This window comes from Orbicella franksi, chromosome 1, assembly GCF_964199315.1.
Source record: "Orbicella franksi chromosome 1, jaOrbFran1.1, whole genome shotgun sequence".
NCBI classification, from domain to species: Eukaryota; Metazoa; Cnidaria; class Anthozoa; order Scleractinia; family Merulinidae; genus Orbicella; species Orbicella franksi.
In genome coordinates this window covers 27,026,173-27,046,508 of record NC_138145.1, presented here as the reverse complement: position 1 = coordinate 27,046,508, position 20,336 = coordinate 27,026,173, and the positions used below count along the sequence as shown (strand labels likewise).

At 40.4% G+C, this 20,336-nt stretch overlaps 1 protein-coding gene, 1 long non-coding RNA gene and 1 pseudogene across 5 annotated transcripts in view; 1 reads left to right on the top strand and 2 right to left on the bottom strand.

Moving 5' to 3' along the window:
- The window catches only part of LOC145500235 (uncharacterized), a 109,859-nt gene that overhangs the window by 61,629 nt on the left and 27,894 nt on the right, over nt 1–20,336 (top strand). The window lies entirely within an intron of this gene.
- Nucleotides 1–20,336, bottom strand: part of LOC145500077 (protocadherin Fat 4-like) — a 76,836-nt gene that overhangs the window by 52,947 nt on the left and 3,553 nt on the right. Inside the window, exon 1 of one of the 4 annotated variants that reach the window (XM_081479614.1) lies at nt 18,565–19,434. The exons of 1 other annotated variant lie outside the window; for it this stretch is intronic. In XM_081479614.1, coding sequence (XP_081335740.1) covers nt 18,565–18,980 — 416 coding nt within the window. In that variant the 5' untranslated portion in view covers nt 18,981–19,434. Of the gene's footprint in view, nt 1–13,667; nt 17,072–17,243; nt 18,470–18,564; nt 19,435–20,336 lie in introns of those variants that run through there. 2 more of the 4 variants (XM_081479608.1, XM_081479602.1) reach the window with 2 other exon arrangements.
- On the bottom strand, nt 3,983–4,513 carry LOC145460134 (thrombospondin type-1 domain-containing protein 7A-like; annotated as a pseudogene).

The window sequence follows — 20,336 nt, the reverse complement described above, 5'->3', positions numbered from 1 at the left end:
AGCTAATTCCACTTATGACAGTTCTTGTTCTATTTGTAAAAACAGTAGAATGTAAAACAGGAAATAAAGAGAGGCCAGGATAATCGTTCCTTTTCTTTGCCTAAGTGAATTTTTTAAAGGGTTGAAACTCTCTACTTTCTCTGTTTTTGACTTGACGAATTTTGGACCCAAAATCAAAATAAAATGGAAAAATGTCATGTGGACTAAGAAAAAAAATGAGAGTTCTTGAAACAAAATGCGGAAATCTTAAAGTCAGGCCATGGATTTCTTTGAACACAGAACTGTTTGCATAACGAAGTATCGGGTAATCGCAAACAATTAATGCATATTTTTACAAGAATAAAATTGATATTTTTTATTGTCAAAACAAGAGCCTCCGCCGCTTCATTCTGGTCTAGTCCGAGCTAGATATAATTTCCTGCCATCTCTATAGAAAGGCACATGCTAATTGTGAACGAACTGTTTGAAAAGCTATTACGGCATGGCGCGGGAGCATATTGCTATAAGTTAACAACTGTAATGTTAACATCAGGTCAGCACTAAAAGGTGTACAATATAAAACCCCTTTTGTTTTGCCGATTATGTAATGTTCGTTTAGAGAATTTTGAAGGAAATTGACCTGGAGAGTGTTGTTTGCGCATTGATCTATTCCCCTAAATAATTTTGTTTTGTAATTTTTCCTTTCCCTATCCTAGCCCTTCAAGGCAAGATAATAATTCCTTGTCATTGTTACAATAAATTTCACCAAGAGCGGACAACTACTCCTGCACTAAAGGGTTGGAACTCTCTACCTTCTCCGTTTTTGACTTGACGTATTTTAGACCCGAAATCCAAATAAAATGAAAGAGAAACATAGATTTCTTTGAACACAGACCTGTATGCATATCGAAGGATCGGGTTATCGTCGTGAAATCATGGCAAGGAAAACACTTTTATTTGCTTTTCAAGCAATAAAACACAGAGGAAGAATGAAGGTCTTTAGAAGAATAAAATTGATAGTTTTAGTTGTCAAAAAACTAGAGCTTTCGCTGCTTCATTCTGTTCCAGTCCGAGCTAGATATAATTTCCTGTCATATATATAAAAAGGCATATGCTGAGTGTGAACGAAAGCAAAGAATCGAAAACGCGCGATTTGGCTCAAAAAGCTATTACGATAGGCGCGTTAGCAAATTGCTGTAAGTTAACATTTTGAAATGTTAACATCAAGTCTGCAACAAAAGGTGTATAATTTAAACCCCTCTTATTTTGCGATTCCGTAATATTCGTTCAGATAATTTGGAAGGAAATTGATTTGGAGAATGTTTTAGGTCCTTTGATCTATTCCATATTACCCAGAACAATTGCGAGCTGATAGAGTGGTGCTGTCATAGCCAGCTTGTGTGTTTTCGCAAACGAGAGCTCGGTCTATTTTGGATCGTAGAACGCAAAGCGAGGAGCGTACGAGATGAAACGCGAACGGAAGCAAAATGAGCCGCACGAGGGGCAGGCCTCAAGAAAGAGTGACTGATACTCAGTAGAACTTTCTTGAAAACGTTGATAAATCAAAAAAAGGTGTAACTTACACTTTAGAGTAACAGCCTCTCGTTTCGCTTCTTCTACTCGGACACGCCGTTCCTCCACAACTTGCGTTTCGTGAAATACGCATCCTTCTGGTTCCATACGGCATGCTGTAACCTGGCACGCACTGGCACAGACTCCAGGAGTTCCACGTCCACAAACAGTTAACACGACAGCACCCACTGTAACATGAACGAATCCTTTGTCGTTGAGAACTGTAGTAAGACGGACATGGTGTTCCACCGCAGGTGTGATTCGTTTTGATATCCTTACGCTGAGTCTTATATCCCCAACCACAAGTCGTGGAACAGCTTCCGAAATCGGCCCAGTCATACAGAACACAATCTTGTCTGAAGCAGTGAATTCTTTGGAGTCTATGCCTCCAGAAAATGGACTCCGATAGCCCAACCAGAGCAAACAAAGCGGCAGAGGACAAGAGTAGGACCAAAAAGAAGTTCTTCATGCTTATGACAAGCCAAACTGAAGTACAGCGCTGGACGAAAAAGTCTAATTTGCCTCTGAAGACTGAACCAGGAACTTTTATACCCAATGTATTACCCTGGTTAAACGCGCACCAGCAAATCTGAGATGTAAAACGACAAGCTTTATTTTCGGAAAGCGTATTATATCTGATTTAATACTCAGGGACATGTTATCACGGATTTTTTCCAGCCTGACTCATCCTTCGTGCTGATATATCAAAGGCTTTGCAAGATTTTTATTTTCTTTGATTTGAATCATTTTTCCAAGCTTGGCCTACGGTAACATGACTAGCAGAAAATTTATGAACTTTGATTTTTTAAACCTATAGTCATTTTGCACTGCAACTTTAAAACAGGTGGAAATTTGTACCTAACCCGTTATGCTTGTGACACCGTATTCTTAAGCTGAAGTACGTGCGGATTTTGTTCCAGAATAAACATGCATCAAGATTTGACTTCTGTCACTGATTGCCCTAATTTTTATTCACTATTAATTTTTTTATTTATTTTAGTATTTTTCTTTTCACGAATAGGTTGGGTAGTTTAAAATGATTTTGCTTTGTGTTGCTTGTAGTCATAGAGGTGCCCCTTAGAAAAAAAACGTCTCATTGACTACGTGTTTCGCTATTCAGATCAGGGCTTGAAATAATTTCTCGGCTGGTGCCCGGTCAAATCTATTTTTGCTCGGACAAGAAACGATTTTGGCTGGACAAATATGCATTACATCATGATAACTCTGTAAAAAGTGCTTCTCCCCTCTCAGCATGATGCTTACATATCGAGCAAGTACATTTAGTGAGCTTTTATTGCAGAAGTAACTGATGTTCAGTGAAAAAAAAGTGGAATACCCGGCACAACCACAATGTTCAATAAAAACGATATAATTACACTTTTGCTTCCCACAATCGCGTCTATTATTCAATTTTTATTCGAGCTTATTGATTCACGCAGGAATTAACAAGCAAACTTAGTTGTTATTTTTAATTTCACCTTAATATAAAGGCCTTAAGTTTTAAGATAAACGTTTGGTTTGAATTTATATTAGACAGTAGCCCAGACCTTTGTACCAGTCCCTGGACTAGTCACTTTAAGAAGCATCTGTTTCGCTTTCCACATCAGGTCGCAAAGTTAGTTAGCGGTAAATTCCACGCGGACAATAAGGATTAAAGTCGAACGTCTCCAAAGCGGAGAGTGGCGGTTGTAAAGAGGTGGTCGTTAGTGGAAGTTCGACTGTATTAGCATACACACCGATAGACATGCTACACTGGAAGACCGGCGAATTTGAGGTCATGACTGATGGATGACAAAGCGAAAACTTGCAACTGCCGGAGATTTTACTCTAGACAAAGGTGGTCTGGTCGTATCTTTTGTTTGCTTCTTTTATGTTTTTCTTTTACATATGCAGATAATGTACAACTTAATTTAGACGTAGCTCTGAATCAAATTTACCTTTGAAGTGTAAAAATAAACGATCAACGATTTGACCGGACAAAACCTTCTTTTGACCGGATATTGCCCGTTGAAGGGCCGTTATTTCAAACCCTGCAGTGGTAATCTGTCCTTTCGGAGTTAAATTTATGGAATCCTCTTAACTCTTCTACTGGTCATCCAGAAGTGTGATTCAAACTGTCAGATTAAATAGAGAACGAAGAAAAGACAAAGTGGTGAGATGAAAATGAGCCGGAATTGAGAAGTACTGGAGAGAGTAAATGCCGGAAAACACGTGACCATTCTTTTCCTCCCCAGCCCTCTTCTCTTTAGACCCTTTCAATCATGTTCCGTCACTGTCTTGGGCTTAGTTTCCTCACAAGCTTGGATCCAAGAACAAATTGCTGAGGGACGACTTTGAATCACTCGCGCGTGCGAGCGGAATTGAAGTGTTTGGAATTGGAATTGGAATTGAAGAGCGGGTGACGTGAAACCTAACATGAAAACAAGCTGACTTACATTCCAGTATTGCAGCCTCGCGTTTCGCTCCGTTTACTGGGACAGGCCGTCCCTCCACAAATTGGGTTTCGTGTAATACTCGTCGATCTTGTTTGTTGGGAAACATCACAACCCTGACACAGAATTCAGGAATTCCACATCCAAAAACAGTTAACAGGACAGCATTAAGCGTTGCATGAAATAGTCCTATATCGCCGAGGGCTGCTAGAGTACGGGCACGGTCTGCCATGGCACCTTGGATACGTTCTGATATTCCTTCGCTGTGTCACATATCCACTACCGCAAGTCTTGCAACAGCTTCCGTATGTGGTCCAGTCATAAAGAACACAGTCTTGCATTGGGCCGCAAGATCTTCTGTATCTCCCTCGTCCTCCGTGCCCTCCGCGACCGCCTCGTCTGCCTCGTCCGTCTCATCTGCCTTGTCCGCTTCGCCCGCTACGTCTTCCTCGAAGCCACAACTCAGAAAGCCCAACTAGGGCAAACAAAGCGACAGAGACCAGGAGAAGGACCAGAAAGGATTTCTTCATATTTATGAAAGATACCAAACTGAAGTACAGCGCTTGATTAAAAAAAAAAAAAACTCGATCGAGCTGACCCCTACAGACAATACCGAGCACTTACATAGCCAATAAAAATACCCGCGTTTAACTTGCCAGAACGGATCTAAAAGAAAACATAGGTCCGTAATGTGTCTGTGTGAGGCTTACGAGCTAATTCCACTTATGACAGTTCTTGTTCTATTTGTAAAAACAGTAGAATGTAAAACAGGAAATAAAGAGAGGCCAGGATAATCGTTCCTTTTCTTTGCCTAAGTGAATTTTTTAAAGGGTTGAAACTCTCTACTTTCTCTGTTTTTGACTTGACGAATTTTGGACCCAAAATCAAAATAAAATGGAAAAATGTCATGTGGACTAAGAAAAAAAATGAGAGTTCTTGAAACAAAATGCGGAAATCTTAAAGTCAGGCCATGGATTTCTTTGAACACAGAACTGTTTGCATAACGAAGTATCGGGTAATCGCAAACAATTAATGCATATTTTTACAAGAATAAAATTGATATTTTTTATTGTCAAAACAAGAGCCTCCGCCGCTTCATTCTGGTCTAGTCCGAGCTAGATATAATTTCCTGCCATCTCTATAGAAAGGCACATGCTAATTGTGAACGAACTGTTTGAAAAGCTATTACGGCATGGCGCGGGAGCATATTGCTATAAGTTAACAACTGTAATGTTAACATCAGGTCAGCACTAAAAGGTGTACAATATAAAACCCCTTTTGTTTTGCCGATTATGTAATGTTCGTTTAGAGAATTTTGAAGGAAATTGACCTGGAGAGTGTTGTTTGCGCATTGATCTATTCCCCTAAATAATTTTGTTTTGTAATTTTTCCTTTCCCTATCCTAGCCCTTCAAGGCAAGATAATAATTCCTTGTCATTGTTACAATAAATTTCACCAAGAGCGGACAACTACTCCTGCACTAAAGGGTTGGAACTCTCTACCTTCTCCGTTTTTGACTTGACGTATTTTAGACCCGAAATCCAAATAAAATGAAAGAGAAACATAGATTTCTTTGAACACAGACCTGTATGCATATCGAAGGATCGGGTTATCGTCGTGAAATCATGGCAAGGAAAACACTTTTATTTGCTTTTCAAGCAATAAAACACAGAGGAAGAATGAAGGTCTTTAGAAGAATAAAATTGATAGTTTTAGTTGTCAAAAAACTAGAGCTTTCGCTGCTTCATTCTGTTCCAGTCCGAGCTAGATATAATTTCCTGTCATATATATAAAAAGGCATATGCTGAGTGTGAACGAAAGCAAAGAATCGAAAACGCGCGATTTGGCTCAAAAAGCTATTACGATAGGCGCGTTAGCAAATTGCTGTAAGTTAACATTTTGAAATGTTAACATCAAGTCTGCAACAAAAGGTGTATAATTTAAACCCCTCTTATTTTGCGATTCCGTAATATTCGTTCAGATAATTTGGAAGGAAATTGATTTGGAGAATGTTTTAGGTCCTTTGATCTATTCCATATTACCCAGAACAATTGCGAGCTGATAGAGTGGTGCTGTCATAGCCAGCTTGTGTGTTTTCGCAAACGAGAGCTCGGTCTATTTTGGATCGTAGAACGCAAAGCGAGGAGCGTACGAGATGAAACGCGAACGGAAGCAAAATGAGCCGCACGAGGGGCAGGCCTCAAGAAAGAGTGACTGATACTCAGTAGAACTTTCTTGAAAACGTTGATAAATCAAAAAAAGGTGTAACTTACACTTTAGAGTAACAGCCTCTCGTTTCGCTTCTTCTACTCGGACACGCCGTTCCTCCACAACTTGCGTTTCGTGAAATACGCATCCTTCTGGTTCCATACGGCATGCTGTAACCTGGCACGCACTGGCACAGACTCCAGGAGTTCCACGTCCACAAACAGTTAACACGACAGCACCCACTGTAACATGAACGAATCCTTTGTCGTTGAGAACTGTAGTAAGACGGACATGGTGTTCCACCGCAGGTGTGATTCGTTTTGATATCCTTACGCTGAGTCTTATATCCCCAACCACAAGTCGTGGAACAGCTTCCGAAATCGGCCCAGTCATACAGAACACAATCTTGTCTGAAGCAGTGAATTCTTTGGAGTCTATGCCTCCAGAAAATGGACTCCGATAGCCCAACCAGAGCAAACAAAGCGGCAGAGGACAAGAGTAGGACCAAAAAGAAGTTCTTCATGCTTTTAACAAAGTCAAACTTAAGTAGAGCGCTCGACAGAATAGTCTAATTTGCCTCTGAAGACTGAACCAGGAACTTTTATACCAGGTATAAAAGGTTCCGTTCAGTTAAACATGCCTCAACAAATCTAAGGTATAAAAGGCGAGCTTTATTTTGGGAAAGCATTATATATCCGACTCATTGTTCAAGGAAGTACATTGTATCACAGCTTTTTGCAGTTATCCATTCTTACCGATATATATATATATATATATATATATATATATATATATATATATATATATATATATATATATATATTTTCTTTGTTTTTATCATTTTTCCAGGCTTGACATTCGCCAACATGACTAGCAGAAAAAATTGATTGTTTTTTCCAGCAAGTCATTTTGTATTGTAACGGGAAATTGTACCTGACACGATGTACTTCTGACATCGTTTTCATCATTAAGCTACGAGTACGAGCGGATTTGGTCCTGAATAAACATACAGCAATATCCTTGCACACGTCGCGTCTGACCCGTTCCGTTAGTAATCGCGCTACTTTTCTCCGTTTACTGGTGATATCCAGTTTCACGAATAGGTTGGCTAGTTTTAAAGTGATTTTACTTGGTATTGCTTGAAGTCGTGGAAGTTCCTCTACAAACAAAAAGTCTCGTTAACTACCTGTTTCGCTTTTCAGATGGAATTCAGCCAGTGCTAATCTGTCCTTCCGGGGTTAAATTCTTGGAATCCTCCACTGTGTCACACGAAGAGCAAAACTGTGCAAATAAGCAAAGCTGTGACAAGGTGTAAGCGGGTCTATGAACGAGCTTAAAAGAACGAAATGTCAGAATCACTGGCTCAATCTTTTTGTTCTTTTTTGCTTAAATTCTCTCTTTGTAAAAAGTGGTAACAAATTTTTGTCCATGCGCGATTTTACTAGACGAGAAAAATTCGGATTTTACTTCCTTAACATAAATTATAACGTTTCGCTACTGCATGAGATTTGCAATAAATATGACTCGATTGACAACAATGTTTCTGATACATTCTAAAATTCTGAATTGTCTTGTCTTGACGCGCAAGACCGCAAAGACACGTGACTAGCAATCGCCTCATTTGCGACGACGATGGGAGAACGCTCAGAACGTCAGTTCACTCATCATTATTTGGCAACCCTAAACAGCGGCTGTTTTCTGGTGTGATCCTTCAAATTAAATTTCGTTTCCTATTGAGAGACTCAGATAAACGAAGCCTTTAAATCGCTATTTATAGAAAATAACAAAATCAACAACCAGTTTGTAATTAAAGCTTGTACTATATTCATCTCTCAGGGCATTTTAGAGAGTTTGGCTTCACTGTTCGCTATCTTCCTTCACGTCATTTTGTTAATTATTAGCACCCCCATCTAAATGCTGCTCGTATAGCTTGTGTGTTTGTGTGGTAAACGCCCTCCGGTAACCTTTTATGACTACTCAGTTGTTTCCGTTCTGGATTGTCAAATGAAAGCGAAGAACGCGCACAAAAAACGTGAAGGAGGAAACCCGGACGCGCGAGTATGGGAAAGCAGTAAAACAAAGGGTCGAAACTGCTCAATGAAACGTCTTAGAAGCGGATGTAAGAGAAAAACAATTTGCAACTTACACTCCAGTTTACAGCTTTGTGTTTCATGCCTTCCAGTCTGACACAATGATCCTCCTCATTCATCGAATTGGGTGATACTCATCGTTCGGGTTTGTTGCGATGTGCCGCAACCCTGGCACGGGCTCTGCGAGTTCCAAGACCACAAACAGTTAACAGGACAGCATCGAACATAACAGGAAGAAGTCCAGTTTCGTTGGGGGCTGCTGGCAGCCGGACACGGTGTACCACCATAACTTGCGTTAAATCGGACATGCCTCAACCAGGACTTATATCCCCAACCGCAAGTCTTGGAGCAGCTTCCAAAATCGGTCCAGTAGTAAAGAACACAATCTAGGCTGTACCAGCGTCGTCTTCGTCGTCCTCGCCGCCAAGAATTACAATCAGGCATTACAAAAGCGGCAAAGATCAGCAGAAGGACCAGAACTAAGTTGTTCATGCTTGCGACAAATGACCAAAGAAGAGCGCTAGGCGGAAAAATTCTTAGTGACCTCCGAAGAAAGTAGCAGGCGCTTTTATATGCGTTAAATGGTTTTCCTTTTTACATGCCTCAGCAAGTACGAATTTGCCCCCGTGCGGGTGAGGAAAATAGCCTATCAAATCGCGAAGGAAATTAAATTGATTTTAACTTGTTCCAGACTTCTCTGTTTAGAAACATCATTTCACAATTTGCTTCTCCTGTTTCGTTTTGACACCCGGTAACTTGGAGGTAGATTAATGGTGTGTCCTTAACCAGTATGATCACCAAATATAGTCAGAAATCGCTCAAGTGTATGGTCCAATTGTATTTAAAATCATTAATCTTGGCAAATACATTTGGAATTTGAAACTGAATAAATGGTACAACAATATCGTGCCCACTTAACGCGTATCTTTTTTTACTTAAGCTTTTTCGCACATTGCCTTAATTTTATTCATTACCCCCAAGATGTATGATTAGTTTCGCAATCAAATAGCTATTTTTATTAAGTTTTTCGAAAGTTTTGCTGGAAATGAAACACCTTTGAGGCATTTTAAACAGCGAGAGAGTCTTATGGTATGAATAATGGAGTTGGTAGTGAGTTTCACTATTTACACAAAATGCAATCGTTGTTTATTTTTACTCTACTCAAAACGCGGGCAGAAGCGCGCGCCCGGCTGTCTAGCTGAGCGAGAAACGAATAAAAGGTTTGCTCAATGGTAGAAACGCAAGCGAGCGGGAAAGAGGGATAATCATGTAATAATACGGACAACAAAGGGAAAGAGAAACTGAATACTTGAGTTCTCGTTAAGTTTCACCACTCAGAAGGAACGCAGTCAATGGTCATTTTCGTGCGAAAAGGTCAAATTCTCGGAGTTCCTCTTAACTTTACCACAAGATGTCAGGCAGAGGCTTGTTCCAGTTCTCGAATGGACTAACAAATGAAAGAAAGTAAGAGGATGGAAAATAGAAAGTGAACGGGAAAACGAAGAAAGTGTTAGGGATGGGACGTAAGGGACAACACGTGACCTTTTTCTCCTCAGTGTCTCTAGGTCGCCTTATTGTTTCGCTTTTGTCCGCTGCCTTTACCTCAGGGATCCTGGATCAGACCCTCGACAGGGGATTTTACGCCCTGCTCACACGAAGAGCCTGTGTTGAGAGAGAATTAAGAGGAAATTATGTCGCTGACCACAGACTCACTCTGGAGTTTAGGGAAGACCTTTGAAAGAATAGACGAGTTCTACTTTATAAATTAAAGACGACAAAATGTTGCTCCTTTCAAAACACATAGTATTCGTTAGTTGCTTGCTTTCAATCGTCAATTTCTCATCGATGAAATCAAACTGTGGCCGAAAGAAGCTTCTGAATAAAAAAAGCAAAGCCCTTTGAACTGTTACCGTGTAATTTGCAAGTCATCAAACAGGCACTTAAAAATTGACTACGATCGAAGAGTAAGAAGATAAGAGTATAGAGGATCGATCCTGCTCAAAGGAACTTCTTAGGAAAGCAAATAAGTAAAGGAAAACCTGACAACTTACTTTCCAGTATTACAGCTTCGCGTTTCCTCCCGTGTCTTCGGACACGCTGTTCCGCGGCACTTGGGTTTTCGTGTAATACGCATCGTTCTAGTTTGTTGGGAAACAATGCAACCCTGGCACGGACTCCAGGAATTCTACTTCCGCAAGCAGTGAACAGGACAGCATTGAGTGTTACATGAAACACGTCGACGACGTTTAGGAGTGTAGTAATACGGACAAGCCTTACCACCACAACTTGGTTTTTGTTTTATTCTCCTCCGTTGAACTAAATATCCCCCACCGCATGGCTTTGAACACTTTTTGAATGTGGTCCATTCATGGACGACACAATTTTGCGGAGTGCAAGAACTTTTTCTACCGCCTCCCTGATTTCTACGCGCTACGGAAAGACCAGTTACGGCACACAAAAGAAAAGCTATTAAAAAAAGATTCCTCATGGTTCTTGGAGAGAGTGACCGCACAATAGAACACTACGGCTTAGATTAGATTTTATCTCAATGACTTATATGACGGTAGCATCACTGACTTTCACAGCTTTTTGCATTCTTTCCTTTTTGGTTAGCTTGCTACTCGTGGATACCAAATATGGTAATCTGGTCGCGTGGAAAATTTATACCAAAAACAACTTAAAATATTTTAAAACATATAGCATCTTACGCATCAAAGAGGAACCGAAATTTTGCTATCACGAATAAGACTATAAATTAGATCATGCAAAAAGGTTAGGAACAAAACATCCTGAAACTTAAAATTTACAACAAATAGCGATCTGACGAGAGATGACTGAAGACAACAAATACGTGGAAAAGATTTCGTTCCGAATTCGAAATCATTATCACATCCTTTATTAAATTTGTCCTATTCACTGAGGCTCGCTACATTTTGTTTTAAGTGGTTCCTATCCTTTTCCAGGCGTCCTCTTGCCGTTTTTCGCAATGTTTCCCAACTAACCGAACTACTGCAACACATTTCACAGTTATTTCAGATCTTACAATTTTCAGCGAAACTTGTGTTTGATTTGCAGAGTATATGGAAGTTTATGGGAAATTATTAGGATTGGCTGTGTTTATGTAGGAAGGCAGAAAAAAAGTATTTTTTAAAATACGTCAAAGACGAAGGCCGTCTAAAATTTCTTGCAAATGCTTGTAAAACGTGCAACAGGGCAATTTCCCGAAGCATAAATTTTCTACATGGAATACAGAAGCATCAGAAGAGGTCCAGATTTGAGTTTCTTTCCATCTCTCTGATTTTGTGGCCATCCTGGCTACAAAGTAGCTAACAGAAGCAAAAACTTCTTTTGTTTTGTACATTGAGAAGTCTCAATTGAATTTCGTCCGTGCGTCTTTGAGATGACCTGCTTTGTTGACGTTGCTTTTTGCTGAAGTTGTGATTTTTCTTCTTTATTTTTGCAGAGGTATAATGTATGTGTGGCGTATTACAAGTCTGCTTGTCAAAATACATCTATTATATCTGAAGTACTGCTGTCTAGCTCTCTATTGTTCATTCAACTTGTTACTTGAACACCACGCCACTTCGGCCTTCCCATTTTCACACCAAAGAACACTTAAGCAGTAGGATTCGAATTTGTTATACATTAAACACAAAAATTTATCATTTCGAACTAAATTGCTTTGTGTCTTTTTCTTTGGCGCATTGAGCGCATGGTTAAATTTAGCTATTACTCTTCCGTAGTCGCTTATGACATCGCGTGGCACGCATACGTAACATCATATGAAAATATATATTACTGTATATCGGTGCTCTCCGAAGCGTATTTCTGTCGCGGTTTAGAGCGTTCACCGTGAGCATTCCCGGAGACCATGTAACCCCTTTCCCCGCCTCCCCTAAAGAACCTTTATTTTCTTTGGCAAAAAATTTACTTCACCGCAGATATGACAATCCATTTTGGATGCAAGCGCCAACGCTCTCTGCCAGTGAGCATAAAGGTAGTAGGCCCACTATGTAATGGTTCACAGAACAGTTATTGTTCATTTTGACTCTTTTGAAGTTTACAATGTAAACAGAATAGGTTTCCATAGTTACCAAGTAAAACTGGAAGTACACCCTGAACACTTCATCTCGATCTCGTTACACTCAGAGTTTGTTCCAAATGTTTTTCCGACTGTCAAACCGTTCATATTGGACAATATTAATTTAGCAACAGTGATACCTTCTCAAGAAAGCATTAAGCTGTGTCGACAGTTGTGTCGACAGTTAAAACACTCAGTGGATTATCGACTAATGGTGCTCATTTTTGGTCCAAATGTTTCTCGCATCTCATTTCATGTAGTTTCTCGAGCCTTCGGTCAGCACCACATGGTTTCGCCCTGCTTTCGCGATCGTCGCGCGCTTTTTTGTCTCCTATATAGAGGTAATTCGGATCGAAGTAACTATTTTGGTGTCACGCAACACCACTATAATTCGCCAAACGGCAACAAGAAACATTGCACCCCATCTCCGTCCTCCTAACGTAATGAAGCGGCTTGAAGTTAAAGGTCGGCATTAGAATTATCCAAACAAAGGTTTTCTATTGTATTTATCTTGTCAAGGATTTGTCTTTAAGCCGGCGCGCTTAAATTTTGTCACCCTCGGCAATGTTTTTTTTCTGTGTTTGCGTTTTTTTTTGTTTTTTTGTTTTTTTTTCGTTGCTGCAGCGCAAGGTGCAGGAAGTTTATTGCTTTTAGCACAACCTCCAGTCGTTTCTATATGAAAACAACGCACCAAAAAACACTGAGAAACGCAATCCGCATTCAAAATCGGAAGTTGGAAGAATTTCGCGATGTTTGCAGAAAACTCCTATCTAGTTGCAGATCAACAGATGTCATTAGATAAGTACAGTTCTTACACAAAAGAAGTGAAACAAATTTTTATACGATATGAGATGGATTGTAATTAGAGTAAGACCCCGCAGTTAATCCCTGATCAAGACAGGATTTTTTTCTTTTTTTCTCCTAATGTACCATTTAAGACACCATATGTACGAATCTGTTGTCCCAGGACACCCGCCAAGAGTCAAAAATAACATAAACTTAAAAGCCAGTCTTTAATTCGCCCCGAAAGTATTAATCCGGTCACTTTTTGCCACGTGCAAGATGAGGACTTAAAATAACCACAAGCATTAGCAAAATACAGAAATATCACGCATACGTCTTGCAGCCGGGAAGCAAATTAAGGGTTTCTAGTTGTCAGTACACCCCGGGATGCTTTTAAAATAATCTGAGCCTGGGACAGGCTAAATAATCTGATAAAAGAATATTTTATAAACACTTCACTTCATCGAGTCATTCTAAGATGCTAATATAAACACTTGCAAATACAGTATCTATTGTACTTACACCCCAGTATTGCAAGACCGCGTTTGCTTTGCGGGGCATGCTCGTCCGTTGCAAGAACTTTGTCTTTTGATATTCGGTGACCGCGACTGTGTGGATGTCCCACATCCCGTGCACTTGCTCCACAAGCTCCACGTATAAACACAGTCCACAGGACAGCATTTTGTGTTGCATAACTTCGTTTCCTTAAAATGGTAGGGGCATCCTCCTCCACAAGACTCGCTGGCAGTTTTTCTCCGCGTACGTGTGGTTGATCCACCGCCACACGATCGAGTACACAAACTCCATGAGGTCCAACTGCTAACCGTACAGTGCCTAACCGGACAGCGCCTTCTCCGTCGTCTCCGCCAAGCGTTTGAAGGCGTCAAGACGACTACGATGACTCCCAGTGCCAGAATTAGAGCAGCACACCGCATCATAAGTGAAAAGTAAACGTGTTTTCAAACGTGCTTTACACAAACGTCCACGTATTACCCGCGCCGCGCATACCAGGTACCGCCGGACTTGACTTTGTGAAAGCTCCCCGGTGGATGTATGGTTTCACACGTTATGTTATGATATCGAGTGTCCTCACGCCACCGTAACAAGAGAAAGAGCTTCTCCAGACACAAGTCAGTGTGGTGAGGAGCTCACAGCACAACGCGCACGTGATACATGTGCTAGTGGTTACACTCTTTTTGTTTTATGGGAATCTCTTTATGCAAGAATATTGAAGCTGAAATTATCGAAATTTAAATTTAATAATGTACGCAAGGCCGAAATATTATTAAGAACATATTTTTTTGTGTTCATGGAAAATAAAATACATTAAAATAATATCGAATTATATATTTAAATCACGCGTTTATTTTTATGCCAAAGCAGATGCGCAAAGTAACACGATGGGGACACCACACAGTTTTACTTCACTGTTCATTTCCTGGTCACATCTGTTTTATTTAAATGACATACATGTACACAAGAATGTACACAATAATATTTTTTAAGTCGAAAGAAATATGACTATCCAGCCTGGGTATGAAAAATATACATTCTAAAATATATCAAAGTATATGTTAGAGGCGGTGAGAACACGCTGGACTTTTAGAACAAGAGTGTGTTTGGCACGCGTAGCGACCAATGGACTATGTAATTGGCATAATTATACAAATAGTTTGCCACAATTTTCTGTCAGTCTTGATCGCGGAAACGCGCCGCACCAAGTCCGTTGGAAAAACGTTACCGTGTGAGTTGTAATAATAATGAAAGGTTATTCCTCTAGTAGGAATCTGCAGGAATCCCGACAGGTCTAACATGGACTACAAGGATTTTATTGTGACTTTGGGAACACCAACATGGCCACAGTGACGTCATATGAAACACTCTATACTCTTTTATTTTTAATTCTAAGAATATTTTTAAAATAAACTCGAGGCTGGGATTTTGAAAAGAATATAATTTTGTGTGTTGAAAATTTGTAAATACGACTAGACCGTACGGGAAAATTCTTCCTTTCTTCGAAACGGCAAAACTAGTCAAAAAACAATAAACTCGGCACTGGCTGTGTGTTCGATACTAATAACATTTCTGCAAGAAGGTCAAGAAGTTACATATTCGTCATATCAAGCTTTATTGCCTGCAGGCTGGCTCCAAAATTACTTCAACGCCATCAACGATAATCTGACGTTTTATCGGCAAAGTCAACTTTGTATTCCTTTATCTACTCTAAGATTATACACCGCATGAAATCGGCAGAAACATAAGAATATTCGGTCTGGACCGGCAAAACAATATTCTTGTAGAAAAAAGAGTGTATTACACAGACTTTCTTTTGGCTCAACACGGGTATGTCTACGTAGTGGCTACTGATATGAGAAATTACAGGTTTAATAAGGTTTAATGTTCACGTGGACTGCAATGATACAAAAGTAGAATTTTTGGTATTTTAGAAGCTATCTTTTTCCTGGAAACCTGTGCAAAAAGTGCACTAAATATTGTACTTTCAGCAAACTTAAGATCATACACTGAAAGTACTGAATAAACTTAAATGATTCAGTGAAAGAAAACCTCAGCTGACTTTATACAGCTTCTTAGGCTAAGAATGCAAATAGCAGATGTACATTAGAAACTAGCTTTGTTGAGATCGCCATTGGTCATTTTATCTAGGCTTCAAGCTGGCTTTACTCATAATGCAGTTGAGTTTATTCAATCCAACTCCCAGTTCAAACCCAGTGTTCATGCGCTAGTGAAGAAAATTGTTAGATGAAGGTCAAGTAGAGAAAAATCAATCATCGAAGATTACACTTGAAAATATTCTATGCCAATTGTTCAAGCACCATCTATAGTCAAATCGAGACCGATCATGGAGAAAGTTGGATTCTCGTCCTATTCCCCTTGGATCGCGGAGAGAAGGAAGCGATAACGGTGATGACACCATTCAGACAACCTTGAAGCTCTATAAAGACGGCAAAAGCGTTCTGCATGCGAAGACGAAATCGGCATCGATGTCGTAGTGTTTACTTTTGTAGATCAACATATGACGGAATGATCACTAATCAGGTCAGAAGTCATTTGATGTAGATTTTGAACAAGAGAGATTGGCAGACATGTTTAGACCTCCAGTCTTAATGGAAACTAACGTTAAGTGTCGATTGATGCGTTATTTGCGCAGTAACTGATGATTGCTCCCTTACACAGGAAGAACATTTCAAAACATGTACTTGTGTGCCCAGAATAAAAATTTAAAAAATAGCGATGTAGCTAGAAATATCTTCTTACTTGAGTGTTGTTTCTTTGTAAAACTGTGCATAAAAACTCACACGTTGTAGCTTTTACTTACCTCCCGTTTCAGAACCGCCGCGTTGGTTGACAGCAATGCCTGATCTAATTACCAATGCTATGAATTTTATACTCAGAAAGGCCCTTAAGAAGTCACTAAAGGGCGTGCACCAACGGTGTCTAAAAATATGTAAGATATACTTCCATACTACGTTTCTCCGTTTTTTTGAGCGGAGTAAACCTTCACGCTCCAAACCCACGTAGAAGAACTTCTAAAGGCGATAAACGCTATCGTTACACGCCGGAAACTGGAAGTATTGCAATGATTCTAGGTCAACATGTGACGAAGTTTTCAAACCAGAGAGCTTAATCGGTTGACGGTTGGATTGCATTTAATTTGTGTATCAGTTTGAAGGGTTTGCGCACAAATTCCGTACTTGAGAATTTTGCTGCCCCTGAAAACCCGCAAAGATTGAACAGAAAAGAAAAACCTGCTGTGACGATTTTTAAAAACAGCCTAGGTGTTATTTCGCACTTGACAGGTTAATAATTAAATGCCCTCTTCCATTAGCAAAAAAGAAAAAAAAATGGGAATCATGTCAGTACTTGCTTTCCGCAACCGAAAGTTCGCTTAACACAGAAATCTTCCAACCGTATGTCTTCTGTGAACAAATTACATTAGCTCTTAATAGTTACGACTAGTTTTACAACTGATGAGATAACTAAATATTTCGAAACACTTCACTGGATCTTATCAAGCTAGGCATCAACACATACAAATCGACGGCATTACAAACGTTAACAAACGTCAGTCGTACTTACACTGAAGTGTTGCAAGACCGTGTTTCATTCACAGGACACGTTCCGTTGCAGGAACTTTGTATTATGATATTCGGCGACCGGTACTGAGTAGAGTTTCCACATGTAGCACACTTACTCCACGCACTCCACGTGTAAACACAGTTGAAGGGACAGCAGTCTGTATTGCATATTTTCGTTTCTAGCAAATGGTAATAGCAACCCCCTCCACAAGACTCCGTGGTCGTTTTTGTCCGCGTGCGCGAAGTTAGCCCACCGCCGCACGATCGAGTGCATGTATTCCAAGTGGTCCAGGTGCTCACCCTGCAGTTGACGGGGGAACAGCTTCGTCTTCGCCGACTACTCCACCACGCGTTTGAAGGCGTCAAAACAACAAGGATAGTCCCTATCGCTAGAGCTACAGCAGCCCACCGCATCATGAATCAAATGGAACGGGTTTTCGTGTATCTAAGTTACGCGCCAGTCACAATATAATTGACTCCGCGTTCCAAGAAAGCTCTTTAAGCGGTGCTTTCCCGCGTTTTAAAATATGTTGTGATTTGATATCGAATGTCGTCACGCCACCACATAACATAGGATAAAGTGTCGCTAGAAGAAATGTACATGTGTCTGTCTATCATAGAGTAGCCTCTAACGCAGACTGTCTTTTGGCTCGTCACCAAAGAGCCTCTGGGCAGGAGCCTAATCATAGAGGCAATTGGTCATATTTTTTAGATTGGTTTTTCGGTTTTTGCATTTGAAATATCCGGTTTTTCGGTTTTGGAGGAATACCGACAGGTTTAACAGGAGCAGGCTCAATTACCAGCTGCTGTTCGGGAAGGAGCCCGCGCTGCTCCGCAGACACGACGGAGCGGCGGAAACAGGAGCTAGTAGGACTTTATTGTTTGGCAACACCAACATGGCTGCAATAACGTCACATGAAAACACTCTATTACACAGACGTTTTTTTGGCTCAACACGGGTATGTTGACAACCGAATATCGAAGCCTCCTGCCATGCATCTCCTGTTCCCCTGTCCACACTAGCTTCAAGAACACCTTCCGGCCGCGGCGCGCAGATTAGTCACCTCCCCCCCAGGATAACGCGTGGTCATCGTCGTACCGACGGACGAAAAACCAGTGGAATTTTCTAATAAATGTGGACGTTTTTCGCTACACTACATTTTGTCGTTACTTTTGTCAAATCTCTTGCTTTTGTAAAATAATCTGAGCCTGGCACATGCTAAATAATCTGATAAAAGAATAGTTCATAAAAACTTCAATTCATCGAGCCATTTTAAGACGCTAAGATAAACATTTGCAAATACAGTATCTATTGTACTTACACTCTAGTATTGCAAGACTGCGTTTGCTTTGCGGGGCAAGCTCGTCCGTTGCAAGAACTTTGTCTTTTGATATTCGGTGACCGCGACTGTGTGGATGTCCCACATCCCGTACACTTGCTCCACGAGCTCCACGTATAAACACAGTTCACAGGACAGCATTTTGTGTTGCATAATTTCGTTTCCTTAAAATGGTAGGGGCATCCTCCTCCACAAGACTCGCTGGCAGTTTTTCTCCGCGTACGTGTGGTTGATCCACCGCCACACGATCGAGTACACGAACTCCATGAGGTCCAACTGCTAACCGTACAGTGCCTAACCGGACAGCGCCTTCTCCGCCGTCTCCGCCAAGCGTTTGAAGGCGTCAAGACGACTACGATGACTCCCAGTGCCAGAATTAGAGCAGCGCACCGCATCATAAGTGAAAACTAGTAAACGTGTTTTCAAACGTGCTTTACACAAACGTCCACGTATTACCCGCGCCGCGCATACCAGGTACCGCCGGACTTGACTTTGTGAAAGCTCCCCGATAAATGTATGGTTTCACACGTTATACAGTAAATGGTTTGAACCCAGGAGTATCAGTAGTTCGTATAGTGTGATCGTCCGGGTGAGTGTAGTTCTGAAAAGAACTGTTGTTGGTGACTGACGTTTCGACAACCTGAGCGGAAGTCATCTTCAGACTCTGAAGATGACTTCCGCTCAGGTTGTCCAAACGTCAGTCACCAACAACAGTTCTTTTCAGAACTACACTCACCCGGACGATCACACTATACGAACTATTCACACGTTATGTTATGTTATGTCTTAAATGACATACATGTATACAAGAATGTACACAATAATATTTTTTAAGTCGACAGAAATATGACTATCCAGCCTGGGTATGAAAAATATACATTCTAAAATATATCAAAGTAGATTTTAGACGCGGTGAGAACACGCTGGACTTTTAGACCATGAGTGTGTCTGGCACGCGTAGCGACCAATGGACTATATAATTGACATAATTATACAGACAGTTTGCCACAATTTTCTGTCAGTCTTGATCGCGGAAACGCGCCGCACCAAGTCCGTTGGAAAAACGTTACCGTGTGAGTTGTAATAATAATGAAAGGTTATTCCTCTAGTAAGAATCTTCAGGAGTGCCGACAGGTCTAACATTGGCTACGAGGATTTTATTGTGACTTTGGGAACACCAACATGGCCACAATGACGTCATATGAAACACTCTACACTCTTTTATTTTCAATTCTAAGAATATTTTCAAAATAAACTCGAGGCTGGGATTTTAAAAAGAATATATTCTTGTAGAAAAAAGAGTGTATTACACAGACTTTCTTTAGGCTCAACCCGGGTATGTTTACGTATTGGCTACTTTTAGGAGAAATTATAGGTTTGGTTAATGTTCACTTAGACTGCAATAATACAAAAGTAGGATTTTTGGTGTTTTAAAAGTTATTTTTTTGCCTGGAAACCTGTACAAATAGTGCACTAAAATCGTACTTTCAGCAAACTTTAGATCTTACCCTGAAAGTAATGAAAGAACTGAAATGATTCAGTGAAAGAAAACTGCAGTTGACTTTGCACAGCTTCTTAGGCTGAGAATACAAATAGCAGATGTACATTAGAAACATTGTAGCTTTGTTGAGATCGCCACTCGCAAGCCAAATTTATCTAGGCTTTAAGCTGGCTTTACTCGTAATGCAGTTGAGTTTATTCAAGCTACTCAGTTCAGCTTTCAAACTGACTTTATTCAGCCGTCTGTCAATTGT